The sequence below is a fragment of the Glandiceps talaboti genome, chromosome 23, assembly GCF_964340395.1.
Source record: "Glandiceps talaboti chromosome 23, keGlaTala1.1, whole genome shotgun sequence".
NCBI classification, from domain to species: Eukaryota; Metazoa; Hemichordata; class Enteropneusta; family Spengelidae; genus Glandiceps; species Glandiceps talaboti.
In genome coordinates this window covers 10,086,095-10,110,539 of record NC_135571.1, presented here as the reverse complement: position 1 = coordinate 10,110,539, position 24,445 = coordinate 10,086,095, and the positions used below count along the sequence as shown (strand labels likewise).

The 24,445-nt window shown below is 35.8% G+C and overlaps 1 protein-coding gene across 1 annotated transcript; it reads left to right on the top strand.

The window, feature by feature from the left end:
* The first annotated feature begins 7,447 nt into the window (after positions 1-7,447).
* On the top strand, positions 7,448-21,940 carry LOC144452708 (kielin/chordin-like protein). The gene is made up of 14 exons (XM_078143852.1): positions 7,448-7,493; positions 8,167-8,249; positions 8,712-8,808; positions 9,695-9,777; positions 10,469-10,562; positions 14,716-14,798; positions 15,663-15,759; positions 17,340-17,513; positions 17,921-18,097; positions 19,128-19,304; positions 20,024-20,197; positions 20,454-20,536; positions 20,943-21,125; positions 21,680-21,940. Exons 1-14 carry the CDS (start codon positions 7,448-7,450, stop codon positions 21,938-21,940), a joined length of 1,812 nt encoding a protein of 603 aa, XP_077999978.1.
* The last annotated feature ends 2,505 nt before the right edge of the window (positions 21,941-24,445 follow it).

The following is a 24,445-nucleotide window of genomic DNA, read 5'->3' as shown; positions in this document are numbered from 1 at the left end:
TGTGTGTTATCTTTATTGTGTCTACAGAACAGACACTGTGTAAGGGATGTTTGTGTGTTATCTTTATTGTGTCTACAGAACAGACACTGTGTAAGGGATGTTTGTGTGTTATCTTTATTGTGTCTACAGAGCAGACACTGTGTAAGGGATGTTTGTGTGTTATCTTTATTGTGTCTACAGAGCAGACACTGTGTAAGGGATGTTTGTGTGTTATCTTTATTGTGTCTACAGAGCAGACACTGTGTAAGGGATGTTTGTGTGTTATCTTTATTGTGTCTACAGAGCAGACACTGTGTAAGTGATGTTTGTGTGTTATCTTTATTGTGTCTATAGAGCAGACACTGTGTAAGGGATGTTTGTGTGTTATCTTTATTGTGTCTACAGAGCAGACAGTGTGTAAGGGATGTTTGTGTTATCTTTATTGTGTCTACAGAACAGACACTATGTAAGTGATGTCTGTGTTATCTTTATTGTGTCTACAGAACAGACACTGTGTAAGGGATGCTTGTGTGTTGTCTTTATTGTGTCTACAGAGCAGACAGTGTGTAAGGGATGTTTGTGTTATCTTTATTGTGTCTACAGAACAGACACTATGTAAGTTATGTCTCTGTGTTATCTTTATTGTGTCTACAGAACAGACACTGTGTAAGGGATGTTTGTGTGTTATCTTTATTGTGTCTACAGAGCAGACACTGTGTAAGGGATGTTTGTGTGTTATCTTTATTGTGTCTCTCTTGACAAGAAATCATGTGATCAGTCTCACTGATCTTGATACATTGCTTCATAGTGTTTACAAGCCAAGATAAAATCTTGTGTAAGTTTCTAATTATACGTGTTATTCTTTACTGATTGTAGTTTGAGTTCAGTCAATTGTAAGTGATGGTAAAGTATACATCTGTGAGTAGAATACTGTGAGTAACTTTTAATGTGCAGAAAAAATTACATCCCAAAAACATAAACTCAGCTTGTGCCCCTTTAACGGTTGAAATTCTGTTTTGTGATTAGATTTGGTTATGATGTCAGCGGGTATAATCCGAGAGGACAGTTTGATGACAGAGACTTGTATTCCATTGATGGGTACGATGACACCGGATATGATAGAGCCGGATATGACCGGAGAGGCTGGAATAGATATGGATATGACCAACAAGGTAAAGACTGTTTAGATTTTATTCCCAAATATTGTACTTTATGCAGTTAAGGAAAATACAAGTAACCTAAGGGGGCTTATCTCTACGAGTCGCTAGACGAGTAGCGACAAAACGTAATGAGTAATGAGTGCTGAATGAAGAAAAATATTGATAAGAATAAGTGTAATTTATGAAAAACAGGGAAAAATAAACACGATTTGAAAAATTCAGAAAATTAACAGTGATTTGGAACGTTTTGACTTATAATTCGAACACCGCAAGACCAGTGACGTAAACAAGGGTTGTCATGACTTAGAATGACCAGGGTATATAATCCATATTTTCTGTTCAAAGACAATAACTTGGCTTGAGTATGGCATAATATGATTTCTGATAAATTGTCTGTGGCTGAGTGTTTAAAACCACTTGCCGCTTACCACTATGCTCATAGTTCAGACCCTAGTCTGGGTTTGATTAAATTTACCACACTGTAAGTAAGAAGAGTGTCATTCAGTTTGACTCTACCGAACAACGCAGGTTTACCTCGACTAACACTGAACCTCACTTGACTTCTTGGTGGCAGAAAAGTTTAATAATCTTTAAGAACTATCCAGTATAAATAAAAAATTATTATGGTTTGGTTTAGTCTAGTGACTGTCTGTGGCGTTGAACTCCTTATATGACACTTTCAAATATATTGAGTGACCTTTAACCTTTGAACTTCCACAGGATACAATCGAGATGACTTCAATTTACTGGGTGTTGAAAGATCAGGTTTTGATCGCTATGGATTTGATAACCAAGGTTACGACCGCAGAGGTTTTAATGTGAACGGCTATGATGTGTATAGTAACCTAGATACCAGTGGTTTCTATAGCAACAATGGATACAACTATTACTGCTTAAGTCGAGAAGGTGTGAATCCGGAAGGGTTTGATCGGTACGGATATACCATGGAAAAACATGATGAGGAATACTGCACATATTCCTTTGATGGTCCGCATATTATTAAGACGGCGCATAGGATACAGGAGATACTCTACAAGCAAAATAAAAACTTTTTAATGTCAATCCCGAGGACTTGTATCGAGCTTGAGCCACTGCCGGTTACATGGTTTGAACAAGTATGGATTTTGAATCCCAAGGATGTTCCCATTCCGGTCGTTCGGGAAATAACCCAATATCCAGAACCTTCAGAATCCCAAAGGTTTTGTTTTGAAGTGGAAAAGATTTATGACTACTGCGTTTGTGAAGATACTTTGGTGGAATGTCCGGAGAATCCGTGTGAAACTGGGAATTGCCTAGCATATCCGGATGCTGACTGTTTTGTAGACTTCTGCAAGGAATGTAGTGCAAAGTGGGTGTACCAGGATCAGCTGGTGGACTGTACAAAAATTACCAAACCAAGTAAGTTATCATTGATTTGATTGGTTGAATGTACACAAATTATCAAACCAGGTAAGTTATCATGGATTTCATTGGTTGAATGTACACAAATTATCAAACCAAGTTATCATGGATTTCATTGGTTGAAAATGTAACAATTATTTAACCAAGTATGTTATCATGGATTTGATTGGTTGGTTGAAAGTACAAAGAAGTATCAAACCAAGTAAGTTATCATTGATTTGATTGGTTGAATATACAGAAATACCAAACCAAGGTTGTTGAGTTTGGTTTGATATATAATTTTAAATGTACACACAGCCATGTTTTATCATCCAGTTATTTCAAAGTGTAAAGTTCATAGGTAATTTATTAAACATTCACAGCTGATTATGATTGATGAATTGATTGGCTGGCAGATTAATTGATTTGTTGATTTATTGATTTTCAATTGATTGATTGATTGATATCTCTTTTTTTGTCTCTCTTTTTTGTCAGATCCGTGTGACAGTAGTCCCTGTGAGCATGGCGGTACTTGTAGACTTGACTTTAGCTGGCCGAGTGAACCAGATCTTTATATATGTGAATGCAACCCACCATATACAGGTATACTTAACGTAGTATTCGGAATGTAAAGCTATTGACTGTAAAAACAAAATAAGTATGTAGGTGAACTATGAGGGCGCACTTGCTATCACTGGCAATGAGTGGTTGTTGCCTTGAAAAACATTTGCTGAGTGAAAACAAAAGAAGTACATATCTTTGACGTGTGAGGGAGCCCTTCTAAATGGTTGATTTTTCTGATACCATTTAAAACGACAGATTGTCTGATTATTAGTTACCATGAATTGATTGGTTTATTTCACACATTTGAAATTGAGTTACCGTTCTGATGTGTATATAATGTGGAAATACCAATATGAAGTCAAAATTTCAACTTCATATTTCTGTGAAATCATACAACATGGCAACAAAGGTTACCATGGCAATGCAAACAATTTTGCTACATATGGTAAGTGTCAGAATCTACATAAGCAAACCATGAAATTCATGTCTCTACATTCTTTAAAATTATCTTTTTTTCCTAAGGAAAACATTGCGAAATAAAACACATCGATATGTGTACATTATCTGTTGCTATGGGAACCAATGAATGTGGTACTCAGTCACTTAAGTGGTATTTCAACATGGCCACCATGGAGTGTGAGCAGTTTGTTTACAGAGGTTGTCATGGCAATGCAAACAATTTTGCTACATATGGTGAATGTCAGAAAAGTTGTGTCCTTGGTGCATGCTGTTGGAGAACACTAAACCAGGCAGATGCTGTGATTGGCTATGACAAAGAAGGCTATGACAGGTAACGTTGCACTTCCCCCTGAAAATGATAGTTGAGTCACTGGGGTATTTGCATAAAGTAAGGAAAGTTATGGTGGTTAATGCTGTACTACCCCTTGAACATAATGGTTGGGTCATGGAGTAGTTGCAAAAAGTATGGTGGGTAATGGTGTTCTACCCTGTGACGAGAATGGTTGGGTCATGGAGTAGTTGCAAAAAGTAAGGAAAGTATGGTGGGTAATGCTGTTCTACCCCTTGAACATAATAGTTGGGTCATGGGGTATTTGCATAAAATAAGGTAAGTTATGGTGGGTAATGGTGTTCTACCCCTGGAAATAATGGTTTGGTCATTGGATATTTGTGTGACTTCTAGAGAAATGACACTTTCATGACCTTGGCATCACCAAACCTCTCTGAAATGAAAGAAATAAAATTGTTGAAATCAGTCAATGACAAACCTGCTTATTTACATAATGATGTCATCACTCGGGGGACAATGTTTTTCATAAATCATGTGCATTTCAGCTAGTAAATAAAGTTTGTTTGAGTGCCTCTTTGTTAGCATAGTACTCTGAGGTGTGCGTAATGTGAAACATATATTGCTGTATCCATAGTTACTATCAAGGTTTTCGTAGCATGGTACCCTCTGCTGGAAATGTGTGAATCGGACGACTGCCGTGATTTAATACAGTGCTGTTATTTGTGTTAATTTCAGGTATGGTTTTGACGTGAATGGGCTAAACAGACAGGGATTGAATGAAGCAACTGTTCGGCTGCTTAGTGAGGATCTTGGTGCATCTGGATACGACTCCATGGGTTTTGACAAGAATGGATGCGACAGACAGGGTTACGACAAGGAGGGATTCAATTGCGTTACGGGATTTAACATCAACGGTTACAACCGTATCGGTGAATATGACGGTATTACGACATACGACAGTGCTGGATTTGACAGCGAGGGCTACAACAGAGCTGGGTTTGATTGCAATGGTATTAATAAAGAAGGATTTAATTACCTTGGTTTATACGTTGGGTATACACACGAGTGTCGTGCCATGTCTATGATGGACTGCCAAAACATGGAATCGCAGACTGACGTAAAACGAGAAGTCGTAAAGTTTACGGTCGGTAAACGGTGTGAAGAGGTAGTGTGTGAAGACGCTTGTGGTTGTGATCACAATGGACAAACTTATCGCGTCGGAGAGACTTTTGAATACGGTTGTCAAACGTGCACGTGTACAGTAACAGGATCTGTGCTTTGCACGTGTGATCGCATAAAACAGAGACGTGAAATCCGCGATTTGACGCCCGATGAAATGATACGATATCAGAATGCAATCAAATCTCTTCATTTGAATACGGGAACATTTTCCACATGGGAATACTTTACCGATTTGCATGCCAGTAGCATTCCTCAGGCATATGGAGGGGATGCATTCCTTCCATGGCATCGTTACTTTTTACGTGGCGTTGAAATGGAACTGCAGAAAATTGATTGTGGAATCACAATACCGTATTTTGATTGGACAATTGATGCGGGATCGTTGGAGACATCAACAGCTTGGCAAAGTAACTTTTTTGGTGGCGACGGCACGGCAGACACGGAATGCGTTCTCCATCATCCATTTAAAGACTACTGGCCACCAACCTGGGGTCCTTGTTTGAGAAGAAAATTTGATAAAGACATTCACCTCCCAGATGCTGTTAATATGCAGTTTATAATTAATGAGCCGACATACGAACAATTTCGCATACAGTTGGAGGCTGCGTCTGGATTGTTTCATCTGTGGGTTGGTGGACATATGGCAACGCCATACAGTGCGTATGATCCCATATTTTTGTCGCATTATGCGTTTATTGATATGATTTGGGATATCTGGCAGCAAAGAAACCCGGATGGTATCTCACGTTATCCTGGAATTCATCGGTACATTCCCATGTCACCTTTGCCAGCTAGTCCGGATGATGTTTTAAGTAGTCAGGAAAACATGTGTGTTGTTTATATATATCCCACAGAAGGGGTCATCTGTAACATAACAGGGCCTAGATTTGAACCAGTTGATGCTGACGGATATAATCACCATGGTTACGATGCAGATGGTTATGACCGTGATGGATACAACATCAGTGGTTACCATAGAAATGGACAACTTGATAACCGAGGTATTTATAACATCCGAGGTTATGATCACTATGGATACAAGAGAGATGGCTTTGATGATCTGGGATACGATTTCTTCGGATTTGATGTTACTGATCATACTCGTGACGGGTTTGACATTTACGGTTATGATGTATCAGGTTACGATCGTCATGGTTTCGACCGAGGTGGTGTAACACCATTCGGCTTTACAAGAGAAGGCTCCTATTTACCCGGACGATCTCATGGTGATCTCTTCGATATCTTCGGATTCAATTCATACGGGTTTGATAAATTTGGTTTTGATCGCAAAAACCGTGATGCATTCGGATTCACTCGTGAAGGCTACGATCGCTATAATTGCAACCATTTTTTCAATGGCCCATTTTACGTCCTGTATTTCCATAAAGTTTTTCAAGAAATCATGTCGTTAACTGATGAACAGCTGATCAACATTGATAGGATTTGTCAGGAGATTTCGTCACTTCCAGATTGGTGGCTTACTAAGAATTGGATGAATCGCAATAACCAGATACAAATCGTACGAACCGTGGAAAGATCACGGATCCAGGAACATCCAGTGGCCGATAACTACACACCATGGCTGTCATCAGTGACAGAAGACAATCTATGGATTCCAATAACTCCAGATGAAAGGTAATTTAAAAATTGATTTTAGTTTAGTTTAGTTTATTTTAGTTTATTTTACAAGGTTGAATATTAGTGGAATCTGGGTTTCAGTTGATAGCAGTAATCAATATAAGTGTACTAAAGACAGAAATAAGTCTGACTGGACCTATCCTTTAAGTTGATAGCAGTAATCAATACAAGTGTACTAAAGGTAGAAATAAGTCTGACTGGACTTTTCCTTTAAGTTGATAGCAGTAATCAATACAAGTGTACTAAAGGCAGAAATAAGTCTGACTGGACTTTTACTTTAAGTTGATAGCAGTAATCAATATAAGTGTACTAAAGACAGAAATAAGTCTGACTGGACTTTTCCTTTAAGTTTACAGCAGTAATCAATACAAGTGTACTAAAGACAGAAATAAGTCTGACTGGACTTTTCCTTTAAGTTGATAGCAGTAATCAATACAAGTGTGCTAAAGACAGAAATAAGTCTGACTGGACTTTTCCTTTAAGTTGATAGCAGTAATCAATACAAGTGTACTAAAGACAGAAATAAGTCTGACTGGACTTTTCCTTTATATTAAGTTGATAGCAGTAATCAATACAATTGTACTAAAGGCAGAAATAAGTCTGACTGGACTATTTAGAAGAATACCTAAAACAGTTTCAGTCTTGTCGGCTTCTATACTAAGAACGAAAGATCTATTTGTGTTTTGCTTCAGGTTCTGTTTTGAGATTCATCACTATAGCAACTGTCCAATATGGCAGCCACCTGTGACCTGTCTAGATGACCTTTGTGAGGGTGAACTGTGTTTAAGTCATCCCAATGCTGTATGTAGGGTGTCCAATTGTGGACAGTGTCAAGTTGAATGGTATGATGGCATCACTGGCAAGGTCATTGTATGTCTACCAACAGGTAGGAGATTTTAGTGTTGTGTAATATTAACTATGGATCAGGTGATGTGATTGAGAGGGAAAAGAGATAGATGTAGATGAATACTAGACATATAGACAGACAGACAGACAGACAGGTGCAGGCAGGCAGGCAATCAGACAGGTACAGGCAGGCAGGCAGAGACAGACAGACAGGCAGACAGACAGACAGACAGACAGGCTGGCAGGCAATCAGACAGGTACAGACAGACAGACAGACAGACAGGCAGACAGGCAGGCAATCAGACAGGTACAGACAGACAGACAGATGGACAAACAGACTAAACACAGAAAGACAGCAGAGTAAAAGACAGACTAGAGACAGAACGATGGACAGACAAACAGACAGACAGACAGACAGACAGACAGACAGACAGACAGACAGGTTAGACATAGACACATAGATACAGTACAGTGAGGAACCACACATTTTTGGCTAGCATGGGGATGGGGATAGGATGGGAGAGCTACAGAAAAGTTTGATGAAAGTATTTACTTTTTAGGCCACCTTCACAAGGAATTCTGCTTGTTCCCTAAGTGTTGACTCTAAATGATTTCATCATTCATACAATATTTATAAAGTGTATATGTGTAATGTCTATCTCTCTATAGAATGCATTGATGACGACGATGGTAGCAGACATCTTGTAGGTACTAGATGGCAGAAAAACAAATGTACAATGTGTACATGTGAGGTAAGTCAACGATGAAATTATTAGATTTGTAGCTTGCCTGTGAGGTTGCACACACACACACACACACACACACACACACACACACACACACACACACACACACACACACACACACACACACATATATATACATACATACGTACATGCACACATACACATACATACAGTACATACATACATACATACATACATACATACATACCGGTACATACATACATACATACATACATACATACAGACAGACAGACAGACAGACAGACAGACAGACAGACAGACAGACAGACAGACAGACAGACAGACAGACAGACAGACAGAAAACAATACAATACAGTATGAAATCATGATAACACAGACTAAACATAAAAGGCATCAATGATTTACAACCATATTTTGAGTTTAACAAAAACTGTAAAAAGCTGTCATGTTATTAAAATTTATGTTGACATGTTATACTGATTTCAGGTTGGAGGTGAGCTGTCTTGTAATCCTGTGCCCTGCTTTGATCCTGTTTGTTCTCACCCCTTTACTCCACCAGGTGAATGCTGCCCTCAATGCGATGGTGAGTGACATGTTATGGCATTGATAGATGTCATAGGCCACTACACTTAGTTATAGTGATTGCAAATATTAGATGTTATTTTTCCAATATTTTTTTTCATTCAGCCAAGGAAAATACGATGGACCTAAGGGACTTTTAGGTCATGAGTAATTTCTGGCTGAATGAAGAAAAATATTGGAGAATAACATAATTATACCAGCGCTAGTAATATCAAAGAAAAATCGGGGAAAGTAACGGTAATTTTGAATGTTTTGATTTGTATTTCGAACTCAGCAGAACCAGTGAATGATTTAGATACACGTTGACATAGAACAACCAGAGTATATATGCTATATTTTTTGTTCTACATGCCTGGTATAATATGTAATGTCATTTTATTATCAAATATGTTGCAATGTTTTTGCAAAATTTGAGGAACCACCGTAATAGAAGGTGTATTAAGTTCCCATACAATCTGCGATATCTTTGTTTGAGAACCCTGATTTCACCTGCGTACTACTCTTAACAAAAACACTGTGTTGTGTTGCTTTTAAGAACCATATCCTGCTGTGAGTAAAATCAGAATTATTATAAATACAACGTCTGTTCACTGTCAACATAATACAACCAGTGACAGGCAAGCATTGACAAGTGAAACTTGGGATGTAAATAAATGAATTGGATTAGTAACACTTGGCACAGCATGTTGGAGACTTGTCTTACATTCCATCAGAACTGCTGTATAGCCTCTTTACATAATAGTTCACATTCACAAACAAATTTCCAGTTCCTCTGACATTTCATGTACACGTCAAAAGGCCATAAAACTGTTCATATCAAAATTCCTCCTTGATATTTACGTTTTCATTTGAACTTCTATATTTTTTTTTCTGATTGTGTTTCTTAGATTGTATGTATCTTGGTAAGGAAGTGAAAAATGGTGAAGAATTCAAACCATCGGATGATGCTTGCTCTACCTGTCGATGTGTGGTGAGTATTGTACTAAGACTTTAAAGAGATTCAGATTCAGATTCAGTTTCAGATCCAGATCCAGATTCGTTATTGCAATATGAATAAAAACATTGGAATATAACTATTCACTAGTGCTCCTAAAAACGGGAAGAAAAGAAAGGATAAAAAGGATGGATTTTAAAAAAAAACAAGATAAAAGTGAAAAATCAAAACTCGTTTCAAAATTGAATTGCAGATTGTAAAAGCTTTTCCTAAAATGTTCAAATTTGTCATAAACTATGGGTTCTGGAGAGTCATTTCATGATTTTACATGCGATTTTAGAGAAGTGTCAAGTTGATCTTGTGCCTTTATAGGGTATCTTTGGTGTGAGCTATTGCATCATGGGAGTCAGCAGAAATAATGTATTCATGTTGCACACTGAATATTCATGAGATATTACACACTGAAGGGTATAGGCACTCAGGACTCATGAATATTCAGTGTGCAACTTGAATATATTATTTCTGCTGATTCCCATGATGCAATAACCCATGGCAAAGATACCTTATAAAGCCACAAGATCAACTAGATGTTTCTCTGAAATCACAAGTAATTGTAGGTGATGTAAAATCATGAAATGACTCTCCAGAACCCATAGTTTATGAAAATGTCTCTATTCCCTGGAGTAGTGTTCCCCTTTAATGTACTTTATGGTGTGTTTTTTTACAGCATGGTAACATTGCATGTGATACCGTAGACTGTCCACCCACTGACTGTGATAATCCTAAAGTACCAAAGGGTTCTTGTTGTCCTGAATGTGGAGGTAAAACAATAAAAATTATTGTTTATGACTTTGAAATTAATGTATTGTCGTTTACGACAAGTGTACTTGGACGATAGGGATGTCTATAATGATGACAATAAAGATAATATTGTGATGATGATGATGATGAGAGTAGCCAACATAACGAGGGTTATGGTAGAGGTGATGATGTTTGTGATTGTGATAATGATGATGGGTATTAATGCTGCAGTCAAAACAACAATAACAACATTGATGATGATGGCAATGATGACGATGACAACGGTGGCGACGGTGGCAGAAATGATGATGATGATCACCATGGTAATGATGTTGAGGTGATAGTAATAGTAATGGTAATGATGATGATGATGATGATGATGATGATGATGATGATGATAGTGGTGGTAGTAGTGGTGGTGGTGATGATAATGTTGATAATGATTATGCTGTATCCCTTTGTTTCAACTTAATGGCAGACATTAGATTACCTCGCTGAACTTTTCCATACAGTATCAATACATCCCTAAAACCAACTCTTTAGCTTCCCTTGAAAAATTTTTTTGAGGTCAAATATTATTTATGAAAATTAAAATGAACTTTCCCTTGTACTGGCTACATGATGTAATAAACTCTCAACCTCCACCGTGCCAAAACTTAAATATTTTTTGTTGTCAAGCCCCCAAAACATCATTCCGAGAAAAATGTTTCCGGATGGGTTTTCCTTAGTATTTTATGTTTGTTTTTGTTGTTTGACTATTCATGTCAACTTTCAACTGCCACAAAACCAAAATTTGAGTATTTTTGTCCAACCCCCAAATCAAAGTTGATTATTGTTTGCTTTCTTTCACTATCTTATGTTTTTGTTTGTGTTTACTATGTAAATATTCTTGTCATGTTCTATCGCCTTATTTTTTTAATATAAGCAATTGTGGTTGGTAGCACTTACGCACTTTTTCACACATGATAATTGTTGTTGTTATTTTACAGTTATCTTAATAATTTTATACATAAATACAAATATTATATATATACCAGTGTTTCCACCTCTAAAAATTATTGATATTAATTGTGACAGTGAAAAGAATATTATCAATTTTTTTCAGTAAAATGAAATGTTTTGTGCAATTTGTCCAAATTTTGTGAGAATCTTCATGGACTCTGTGTACATAGTTATAAGTGAAAATTTCTACTCACAAAAACAGAAGGTTTTTTGAAAGCAAATCCCAACATTTTGCTGACTTCTTGTGTCCATTGATAGTGTACTACAAAGTACTATTGTCAGATGCCTAGGAAAAGACACATTAAGTGGTCTTGAGGGGTTTTATTCCTCTAAATTCACTCAAATAAATCTGGGTTCAAGGACAGTGAATATTAACAAATTAAAGTCTGCACTTTTTACAGTATTTCTTTTGGTTGACCTTAACTTTCAAGGTCAACTATCAGATTACTCAAATTCAATATCTTTGATCATTTTTCTTGACCCCCCACCCCCATCACCACCCCCATGCTAAATTGTATTGTCAAAATTTGACAGTCAATACAAATTATACAGTTTTGTTGTATACTTCGTCTCAAAACATGGATGGAAAGTTGGGAACACTGGTATTTAGTCATGTTATAAACTTCTAAGAAAACTGGGATAATAAAACACACAATCTTGTACAAAACGGTGCATCACTTCAAAAATGCAAGTTGAATTAAATGAATGGTTATGAACGTAATCTTTGAAAATAAAAGTGTGTTTTATTTCCAGTTTCACTTTATGCAAAATAGGTAAACTGTGTTTGTGATGTCATATTGTCTATTTTCTGATTGTTATCTAGCTGTATCATTTCTATGTGTTATTAACTAAAGTGACATTAGCTGTAAGAGTAAGCTGTTGTAGCTGGAAAAAAGTTTTAAAAAAACAATATGCAAATATGCGAACTTTTTCAAGGTGACACTGAAGAACACAACCAAATATATGATTAATTGTTGTTAAAGTGACCATATGGATGACATATCGGTATTTATTGTGGATTTGTAATTTTTAAGACAACTTGACAGTGTTTCCTACTTGCAAAAACAATCAGATATATAATCGACCAATTCAGAGTTTGTAACTCAATAAATTACAAAAAAGCTAAAAACTGAGTAAAAAGTTTGTGGGTTTGATATCGTATGTACATGTACAATAACAAATATTTTACACATTTTTTTCATGTTTTGCAATTTATTGAGTTACAAACAAGCATTTAGTATATGTTGTTTCATATTATTTTCCCAAAAGTATAGAAACATAGAAAAGTTGTTTTATGAATTAAAAATCCAAAATAAATACCGAATTTTTTTCCTTGCGGTCACTTTAAGATTTTTGTCTCCTAGCAACCATTTTGAATTGATTTAAACAAAGGAGAAAACTTAACACTCAGTGTTTGTCTTCTACAAATCCACTGTAAAATTGGTATAAAATGTTAGTCCATCGTATTTCAATTTCACCTTGTTAAAATATTGAATGTGCACTTTTACGTGTTAATGTGAATTGTTAGCTAATATAAACTGCATGGCTCTCAATGTATACCCGGCATGCCTCTAGGTTGTAGCTATCAAGGGCGTATGCTGCGTAACGGAGAAAGCTACGAGCAGGGTGAATGCACAAAATGTGTGTGTATCCGTGGTAACGTCCATTGTCAGGGTCCAGAAGACTGTCCACCTTTATCATGTTTAGATAAGTATACCCCACCTGGGGAATGCTGCTCTAGATGTAAAAATGGTAAGACCATCTGCACTTTGCTAACAAGCATGCTAATTTATGTAAATTATTGTTAATTTATGCATATATGATGTTTAGATCAGTGTAGCCCACCTGGTGTGCTGCTGTTGACTTAGAAAAGGTAAAATGACAGGTACTAACAAGTATGCTAATTTATGTCAATATGCTAATATATGCAAATATAATGCTAATTTATGTGGTCCCACCTTCTCTTTAGTGTGTCTCCACCTGACTTCTTCATGTAATGTTCATGTGTCATTGTTCATTTGTTTACACTCATTGTATAATTTCTTTGCGGTTTCATTTTATTTCAAACTTCATATTTTTCTCATAAAAATTCTTCAACACCACCCCCCCCCCCCTCCACCTTTGATTATTTTTTGTTTTGCCATGTGTCAATGATAGCCAAATGAAAATCATGTTTACTTTTTTTTCTCGCCCAAATGTTTGGTTCCACATCAGATTAACTATCATATATTCATCTTTCATGAAATAATGGTTTGATTACCCCTCCCCCCTCCCCTCACCACCGTTACCATGACAACCAGACACCCACCATCAAGTATCCAACTTGTTAATCTATTCAATGACTGGTGTGATTTTCATGTGTTTAATAATATTTTATATGAAAAATATTTATTTTTTTTGTGTATTAGGCAAAAAAAGAATTGTTTCTGGTGAGGACATTTTGCCTAAACTGGTGTGATGATGCAATTTGTTTTGTTATGTTTTTTTATTTATTTATTTTTTTTAATTCTCAACAAACCTGTCACTCAGCCTACTATTTATAGCAGTTACTGTTCTTTTTATTTAGTACTTTAGAGCAAGTGTGTATGTGGGGCAGATGTCATTTGCTTATTTATGATTTGCTCTGCAGTTGTCTTCACTGAAGTAGGGAGGGTTATTTTTGTGTTTCCCGGGTCTGCAGACTACATGACTTGAAAAACACTTTAAAAAAAGACCGCAAGGGTATTTAAGTGAGGTGCATGCTGACCAGAAACAATCCCTTTTTTGGCCTTATACAGTTTTAAAGAAGAAACAGAATTTGTTGGTTACACTATGGTGTTCATACATGGAATTTGAACTATGGGGTTTACATCGTAAAGTGCATACCAGTGATGTTACTACCAAACCAGAGTGACTATAGCATTTCAATTTGGCAGCACGCTGTATTTTTTACATCTCACACATCATTTTTAGTTTCAAATTTACACAAACAAAATATAAGCAGTGTGCAAGCATATAAAACAATACATTTTATCTTACAGACATCATTTAATTTGTGTTTACAGCGAGGTAAAATGTACTTCATTAAAAATATTGTTCATTTAAAACATGAAATGTATGTGTATGATTGATTGAAACTCACTTCATGTTGCCATGGAAACTTATTTGTTTTACACAAATTACTTGATACAGGTTGTGAATATGAAGGCACGACATTTGCTAATGGTGATTTCTTTACTCCAATGAGTAATCCATGTCTTAGATGCTCATGTGCAGTAAGTTGATATTTGTTTGTTTGTTTGTTTGTACATTGTGCTTTGCTAGTGAGACTCTAAAATGACACAGGAATCTAGATTTTCTACGTTTAGGATTTTTGATAACTTTACATGGTTTTAAATTGTTTTAGGGAAAGTTTTCATAAACTCTGTTCCCAATCTTGTGCTGTCCGTATCAATCAAAAACTATGCACGCATGTACTTAGAAGTAGCTGTGGTCCAGCTGTTCATGGCCACCTTTCATTTACATATTATTGGTTCAATCATTCTAACTACTAATTATTTCTCAATAACTACTAATTTGTGTCTGCTTCAACACAGCTGTATAGTTAATTGGTTTATTATAGACAGTGAGATGAGGTTTTGACAAATAGATAACAATAACTAGACGAAAATAGAAAACTCAACCTCCCAGCCCAATGGGCTTATAAGTCACCTTTGAAATATTTACAAAGTAACGAGGGAAAAAATACAAACAATCTGAATCGTAAAATAAAAAATGATTTAAATGTGTCTATTTACAAACTGTTTTTTCATTTGAGAAATGCAGCTTCGATGAATTTAGAGGTACTTTCCTGCTAAAATTATTTCAACAAATATTCTTGTTTTTAACATTATACCTGAGTAAATATTTCAACTTATTGCCAACAGAAAGATTTACAAAATTAATCTCATCATCAAAATAAAATGCAGTGCTCTCAAATCTTTATAGAAATTACAACTAAAAAGAAAATGTGTTTATCTGCAGTGGCATCCATAGTATGACAGAACTGTGTAATTCAAATGGTGTTTATGTAGTCTAAAATAACTTATATGAAAAATAACTTTTTAGAATTTTTTTATGAAATTCCTTTTTTTTGTTAGATGAGTATAGTACGATGTAACCCTATATTCTGTCCTGATGTACCATGTAGTAATCCAGTACAGCCACTTGGAGCTTGTTGTGAAATGTGTCCTGACAGTGAGTAATGTTTTCTATGTTGTGAAATGTGTCCTGACAGTGAGTAATGTTTTCTATGTTGTGAAATGTGTCCTGACAGTGAGTAACATTTTCTATGTTGTGAGTGTGTCCAGACAGTGAGTAATGTTTTTTATGTTGTGAAATGTGTCCTGACAGTGAGTAATGTTTTTTTATGTAGTGAAATGTGTCCAGACAGTGAGTAATGTTTTCTATGTTGTGAAATGTGTCCAGACAGTGAGTAACATTTTCTATGTTGTGAGTGTGTCCAGACAGTGAGTAATGTTTTTTATGTTGTGAAATGTGTCCAGACAGTGAGTAATGTTTTCTATGTTGTGAAATGTGTCCAGATAGTGAGTAATGTTTTCTATGTAGTGAAATGTGTCCTGACAGTGAGTAATGTTTTCTATGTAGTGATATGTGACCAGATAGTGAGTAATGTTTTCTGTGTAGTGAAATGTGTCCAGATAGTGAGTAATGTTTTCTATGTAGTGATATGTGACCAGATAGTGAGTAATGTTTTCTGTGTAGTGAAATGTGTCCATACAGTGAGTAATGTTCTAAATGTGAGCACAAGCATGATTGGCTTAAGATTGGAAATTGTTCAATTCACAACACTTGTGATGTATATGGTCAGTTACGTAACCATGGCAATAATTAAACAGCTTATCAGTTTCAAAGTAATTAAGTGAATGTTTCAATCAATCAGTCTGTCCTACTTGAACTTATCACCAGTTGGTGAAGACGAAGTTCAAGTGGTATACTGTTCAACAAGACTGGCGCTGCTCGCGAGAATGCATGCTCACCGTATGAATATGTATTGTTAGAATGGGTACATGAAGTAGACTTTTGTTATTTGAGCGAAGTGAACAAGTTGCGAGTTTACTGTTAATCAAGTCAGCGATGTAACATAAAGTGTTTACCTCACCATATCACATAATGGGTATTTATTACCGTGTCGAAATTATTCCTATCTAAATACGAAGGGAAAAGTTTGATTTATCTCCACCTTTCTAAGTTTTCATTTACAAGGAGAGGTTGGCCACCAGGTGTACCTTGACCTCTGAAGAGAACTTGAGTACAACTGCTGACATTGAAGCATTGATGAATGGAACCTATTATAAACAGGGAAAGTAAACTGAATTGGATTAATAACAATTGACAGTTGTTGGAAGTACAGAGTCAAGTACATTTATTACATTCCATCATCTGATAACAGTTTTTTGGCCTCTTGACATTATAGTTTACGTTCACAAACAAGTTTCGAGTTCGCCTGGTCTTTCATATACATATAATGAAAACCGTTCTTTTATATCAAACATGATGTGTAATACAAGTCTCTGTTGTTCCAACATGCTGAGTCAAGTGTTATTAATCAAATTCAGTTGTTTACTCTCCCTGTTTGTAACAGGTTCCATTTGTCAATGCTTTGATGTCAGCAGTTGTAACAGGATCCATTCACCAATGCTTCGATGTCAGAAGTTGTAGCATATCTTAGATCCATAAAATTTGATATAAAGATGTACAACTATGAATCTCACACAAGAAATAATGATACCAATGTTCAATGTTTATTTGTATAGCTTGTTTGTATGAGGGTGAAGAATATAAAACTGGTGATAGTTGGACAACTATTGATGGTTGTAAACAATGTAATTGTCAACAAGGAGATATCACCTGTCTTAACATTCAACCTTGTCCAATAGACTGCGAGCATGGTGTAATACCATCTGGGCAATGTTGTTCTGCATGTACAGGTAAGTAATTATTGACCAATAAACTGCCGTTATCATGTTTTACGATCTGGTCAGTGTTGATTTACATGTTTAGGTCACATGTTACTTCATATTCTTGCTTGGTGCGTCTCCGCCAGCAATACAATGTCGGAAGCTCCGACTGAGAACGTTCAATTTACCAAGATTCTAAAAGATTTGAAGTATTCAGTCGACAACCTGTATGACCTAAGTCGCAAGACACAAGACCGTCTGCAGTATCTTGAAGAGTCAGTGAATGAAATACGACTACAAACATGATATTATACCATCTGCTCAGTGTTGTTCAATATGCATATTAGATAGATCATTTTTAACCAATAGATTGTTATCATGGTGGTATACCACCTGGTATCATATCTAACACTTTGTCACTATTTATATTATTGCAGACTGCGTGTATGAAGGCCAATTCATTAGGAACGGTTTGTCTTTTGTTGCTAATGGTGACCTGTGTAATCAGTGTACGTGTAGAGATGGTAGTGTTCAGTGTCAGATTGAAGAATGTCCAGTTATGAATTGTCAACAAACTGAAGTACTACAAGGATCTTGCTGTCCTGTCTGTAGAGGTAATAACACCTTTCTAGATCATATCAGGTATTCTTCTGACTATTGACCCATAGTGACCCCAATTTGCATATAGAGGCATTATTCATTTTCTATGTACCCTAGGGCACTATTACATTTAACACAGGAGTCCCATCGGTGATTTACTTTGACCGTGGAAAGAATAAGTACCTGGGACGTCTCTTAAGAGAGAGTTCAAAAAATTGTGTGAAATATTACCCTTTGGTTATCTATCAGGGGTAGATATGAAATATATCTTATCATTCAATATTGCCCCATGATGCTGTCACAGAGTTAGAACACGAACCCCCCCCCCCCCCCCTTTCCTGGTAACTAAGTTGGCCAAAAATTAAAAAATTGTTTCAGCCAGCACAATCAATTTGAAATCAGTATTTAGTAGTATGTAATATTAAGAATATAAAACCAGTATGTAGTGAAGAAAAAACTGTATTTACTGTATGTTAGTACCATTCATTTATAAAACGAATATGAATCCTTGATTTAACATTTTCTAGAAGTATTTGTATTTGGGGTACAAAACAGATTCCAATAAAAGTAAAATTAAGTTTGTAGGATGAAAACTAAAATGGGTCAATTCCCCCCCCCCCTCCCCCCCTTCCACCTCACCCCCTATTGATCTCATCCCTTATGAAGCAAAATCTTGACATGTATTCACCCCATAGGTTGAATTGATAGATTTGGTATAAGACCAGTGTGCCCTCTAAACCAATTTGACGAGCCACTGACAGACACAAATTCTAGTGACGCACCAAAATTTGGTGTTCCCCTATCTCTTACTATGTGGTGACCAGTGTGCCCTCTAAGCCAATTTGATGCACCACTGACACACATAATTTCTAGTGACGAACCAAAATTTGGTGTTCCCCTATCTCTTACTATGTGGTGACCAGTGTGTCCTCTAAGCCAATTTGATGCACCACTGATGTACACAATTTCTAGTGACGCACCAAAATTTTACTATGTGGTGAGTCTAAGACATAACCATAATAATTTGCATAATTCACTCCATAGGTTGTATTGATAGATTTGGTACAAGACATGACCATAATGATGAGTGGAGACTACAGGATGATGACTGCAATGTTTGTAGATGTTATGAAGGAGATATGACCTGTAGTGTAGAACAGTGTAATCCTGTATGCAGACATCCTGTCAATAAACCCGGCATGTGTTGTCCTGTATGTCATGGTAAGAACAAAAATATCCACTTTTTCAGCAATATTAATTTCTTACTTTAGAAACATATAAAATGGCCATACGGATGAAGATTGGGTATTTATTTTTGATTTTTATAATATAATTTACAAAGCAATTTTATCATGATGTTCTACTGAAAAAATCAAAGTGAAACAACATTGACCAAGTCTGTGTTTGTAACTCAATACCTTGCAAACAGATAAAAATTGTGTAAAAAGTTTGTTATTCTACGTACAATAGAAAATTTTTGATTAGTTTAATTTTAAGTATAATGTTATTATTATTTGTATCATTTAATTGTGTTTCATTTATTTTATGACACTGGCAAGAGTTAGAGATAGGACTGTTTCCAAATTCCAAACGTTGGTGGCGCTCTTTACTATACACTCAAGATTTACTTAGTTTGGTCTGTTTGGAGGTGATTCACCACAAAGCTTAGATTACGATTTTAAAGTTTTCAGAATTGTACAAGAATATAAATATCAATATTGTGCATGTACTGATGCAATTTATGACAGGCATATTAAATTATAATAATTATAGTCTTACAAATAAATAGATTAAATCCATATTAATTTATTTGTAACTAATAATCCATACAGATAAATCTTCATTATAATTTAGTCTTAAATATCGATAAAAAATCATCCTCTTAAAATGTAGGAACTAATTTATGTCTATGATGAGTAATGTATGTGTTGTCTGTACAGGATGTTTCTACCAAGGAGATGAGTATGCTAATGGCGCTACTGTTGATGACAACGATAAATGTACTGATTGTGTTTGTCAGGAAGGCACAGTTACATGTCTAAATAAACCATGTCTACCAACACTATGTCCTGATCCAGTTATACCTATGGATAAGTGTTGTCCAGTGTGTGAAGGTTTGTTTACTATAGTTGACTCAGTTTGTTTTACATAGTGTTTTTGTTGTGTATGGTCAGCAGGTAATATTTACCCAGTTGCCCTTAATTGTAATGATAAGGAAACGACAATACAACTAAAACTCAAGACTATGAAATCCCATTTAATTTAACCAACATTCAATGAAATGATCTCATGCACAGACATCATTAGCAAATATGAAAAATCCAGATTAAAAGTTTTCACTTATATCAAATTCTGTTTCTTTTACCGCAGTATGTACTTACAATGGCCAGCCTTATCAAAATGGTCAAACATTTATTGCTCCAAGAAATCCATGTCTGGAATGCACTTGTCAGGTGAGTTGATTTTAAAGGAAAATTTCAGACAGGCTAATCTAGTAAGTCTTAGATATATATAAGCCACACCTCTAAGTATCTTCCATCTGAGATTCTTGCTATTGACCATATAGATGCGTATTTGACCAACATTCAATGAAATGATCTCATGCACAGACAGTATTTATTTATTTTGGATTTTTAATTCATAAAACAACTCTACTATGTTTTATTCCTTAAAACTATTTGAAACAAGATATAAAAACTCATTCATTGTAACTCAATAAATTCCAACAATTAAAAAGAAAAGCATAAAATGTTTGTTATTGTACGTACAGTAACTAACTTTATACTCATTCTGAACTAAAAAAAAAAGATCACTGCTTTTCTGTATCACATTATAAACAGATTGGTTTTATCACCACAGGATGGTAGAGTTGATTGTCAGAGACTGGACTTAGATTGCCAACCTCAATGTACACATCCAGGACGTACTATTGAACAATGCTGTCCGGTATGTGATATTTGTGAATATGAAAGACGTAATTACAGAAATGGTGGACGTTTTAGACCCGAAACTGGTGATAAGTGTGATACGTGTACCTGTACAGTAAGTTATCTATTATTTTTAATATTTAGCAGTAATGATTTACATCACAAAAATATGATTGAAAGAACTGAAATACACCTTTTATTGAATAGTGCCCTCTAGTGGTGTACTTCGGGATGGAGCTATTTTTGAAATAATAGCTCTGGTTTGTGAGAATGCGGAAGAAATAACAAAATGGTTTATATATGCGTGTTTGTTTGTTTCTGTGTATGTGTCTCTGTGTGTCTGTGTGTGTGTGTCTGCACACGCATGGATGCATACATGCATATATGTATGTTTGTATGTATGTATGTATGTATGTATGTATGTATGTATGTATGTATGTATGTATGTATGTATGTATGTATGTATGTATGCATGTATGTATGTATGTATGTGTGTATGTATGTATGTATGTATTTATTGTGTGTGTACATGTTTGTGTGTCTATGTGTGTAACTCCAATTGGCTGTTTGATTGTCTTATTATTAGTAGGGATCTGCTACATGTATATATAGACTTGTAATGTCGAATGATGTTATAAGATAAATTTGATTTGCAATTCTCATATTTAGGATGGTACAGTAACGTGTCAAACCCAAGTATGTCCACCATCTCCATGTAGTAACCCAGTACAGAAGGATGAGGAGTGTTGTCCAGTCTGTCAAGTCTGTGTTGCCGATGGTGTGGAACACCAAGAAGGTGAAACCTGGGACTCCTTGGCTGATCCATGTGCTGTTTGTACTTGTGAGGTAAGAATAGGATTGCTAGAGAGTACATCAAGATTACAGGAGAAATGGAATAGACTATCTCACAGTCCTCAGAACTTTGCATAAATAGCTAAAAAGTGGGTTGTTTTGTAATATGTACCGGTATCTACTGCATACTCCTATACTAGTATCCCATTATCCCTGTACTGTACGCCCTCATCAATTACATAGGGCTAACCTTTTGTTGATGTACATGTGTTAGGCAAAGCTCGGGCTTCTCCTAACACATCAACAAAAGGTTAGCCCTATGTGATTGATGTACAGGGATGACAGAGAGGGATTTTACTGGTAACCTCGGGGGATTTATGGTCAAGTGACAACTATCCCCCTGAAACAAACAAACAAACATGCATATATAAACCATTTTGTTCTTTCTTCCGCATTCTCACAAACCAGAGCTATTATTTCAAAAATAGCTCCATCCCGAAGTACACCACTAGATGTCACAGTACAGGGATGCTGGGATACCAGTATACAAGTACAGTACAGTTATGCGCTAGATATCGGTACATACAAAACAACCCAAGTTTTAGCTATTTATGCGAAGCTTCGAGGACTGTGAGAGAGTCTGGAAATTGAGAAATTGGGAAATTGTAGTGACCATAGTGTAAATTTCAAGTTTGTTTTCATTTTTAAAAAATATGTATCATAAAGCATGATTTATGAGATCCTTTGACACTGACTGTATAACCCAAATTACAAAAGTTAGAATTTCATTAATTATTACTCTGTGTTACCTCTAGACTTGTTGCCAGGTTCAAGTGCATCAAGTGTCTCTCCATACAACGTCATGTATTCTGTACGCACTGAGGGGTTTGCACTGCTACTCAGGGGAATAATTGTCACCTGGCCATCCCCTGGGTATACAGTAAAATCCTGTCATTGATGCCATTTATATGCAGAGTGTTTGCATGCCGTACTCAGGGGGATGGGTTTCACTTGACTATAAATCCCCTGAGGTTACCAGTAAAATCATAGACCCTCCATCCACCCTCTCTGTCATTGATGGTGTTTAGTCTTTGTTCTATAAAATCACTCATAATTAAAGAGGTCAATATGTCTTTCCATCATTTCCTGATAAAAATGTTATTTCAAATGTAATGAAGACAAAACAAGACTAAATGTAACAATGTAAGTGATGGCAACTCACCATATAATCCATCTTGGAACAGGAAAATCGACTGTTGCCTACCAGATAGTGTATCAAAATGTTCTGACTTTGTCGGTTATCCAAGTAATTCAACAATTTGTACCAGTTTTTATTTGTATATCTGTTCTGTCGATCTTGTTGTTTTACTGAAATAAACTAAAACTTAACTAAACTGACGTGTTCTAAAACGTGACATTTCAACAGGACAAAAGAGTGAAGTGCAGAAATCAAGACTGTCCGAGTGTTGATTGTAAATATCCAGGGAGAGAGAGAGATGGATGTTGTCCAACTTGTAATAACTGTGAATACGACCGGAGATTATTCAACAATGGACAGAGATTTATGGACCCACTGAATAAGTGTCAACAATGTGTTTGTAGGGTAAGTATCACCATAATCTATTATCATAGATACCAATAGGGAATTTGCAATCCAGACTGAGCATGCTCAGATGCAAATTACTATGGGATTATCTGTGGTTATCATAATACCTAATCTGGAGCTACTGATAAAATTAACCTCCCACAATGGTCAGGGTAACTATGAATTGATTATTTGTGGTTACAAACAATGTAACAGTATTGTTTACAATACCAATTCAATTGTATCTATTATCACATTTCCCATGATGCAACATTCAACATGGTGGGTTTGCATGCAAGTTCTCTATTTGTGCTTTGCTAACTTAAAGGGGTAATTTTTCAATTGCTGGTCAGTGTTACGACATTTCCAACGTATATGAAGCCAACATTTTCATGAATACATGATAAAAACAAGTAACAACAATCAAATAAAAAAGAAAGTCATTCTTTGCACATCGATTCATTAAACCATATATTGTCTTAATGGAAAGTTTACACAACATGACTTGTCAAGGGTCAAGGGTCAAAGGTTATAGGGTTGTTGTATATCATTCTGTTTGCTAAACTTTCACAAAGAGTGTTGTATGAAAATTTTCCATTACTGTTCCTTTGGTGTGTTTATTAATTTTGTTACCATGGTTACTTGATATTGTTTTCTAGGATGGTAATGTGGAATGTCAGAGAGAAGAATGTCCTATCTTAAACTGTAGAAACCAAGTCACAATAGAAGACAATTGTTGCCCACAATGTGCAGGTATTTATCTTCTTTTTATTATATTAAAGGCCAATGTTTCAATCCCAGGTTCTTGCATATATATAAGTAATCACATGTGTTGATGTTAGTTGATTATCATGTACTGTAAATATTTGTTGTCGTTCTATTCTCACTACAGAGAGTGATTGCCAATATGAAGGTGCAACATATGCAAATGAGCAGAGGTTCACCAATCCTAGAAATCCGTGTGAAGAGTGCACCTGTGATGATGGTGAAGTCACTTGTAATAGGTTACCATGTCCACCAATCAGTTGTCCTAATCCATTACGTGGAGCTTGTTGTGA

Excerpts from the sequence above, each read along its gene's own strand:
- LOC144452708 (XM_078143852.1), top strand. The coding sequence starts at position 7,448 with ATGCTGTATGTAGGGTGTCCAATTGTGGACAGTGTCAAGTTGAATG. Across the intron at positions 8,809-9,694 it reads ATGCTGCCCTCAATGCGATG|ATTGTATGTATCTTGGTAAG; the intron begins GTGAGTGACATG and ends TGTGTTTCTTAG. Across the intron at positions 14,799-15,662 it reads GTCTTAGATGCTCATGTGCA|ATGAGTATAGTACGATGTAA; the intron begins GTAAGTTGATAT and ends TTTTTTTGTTAG.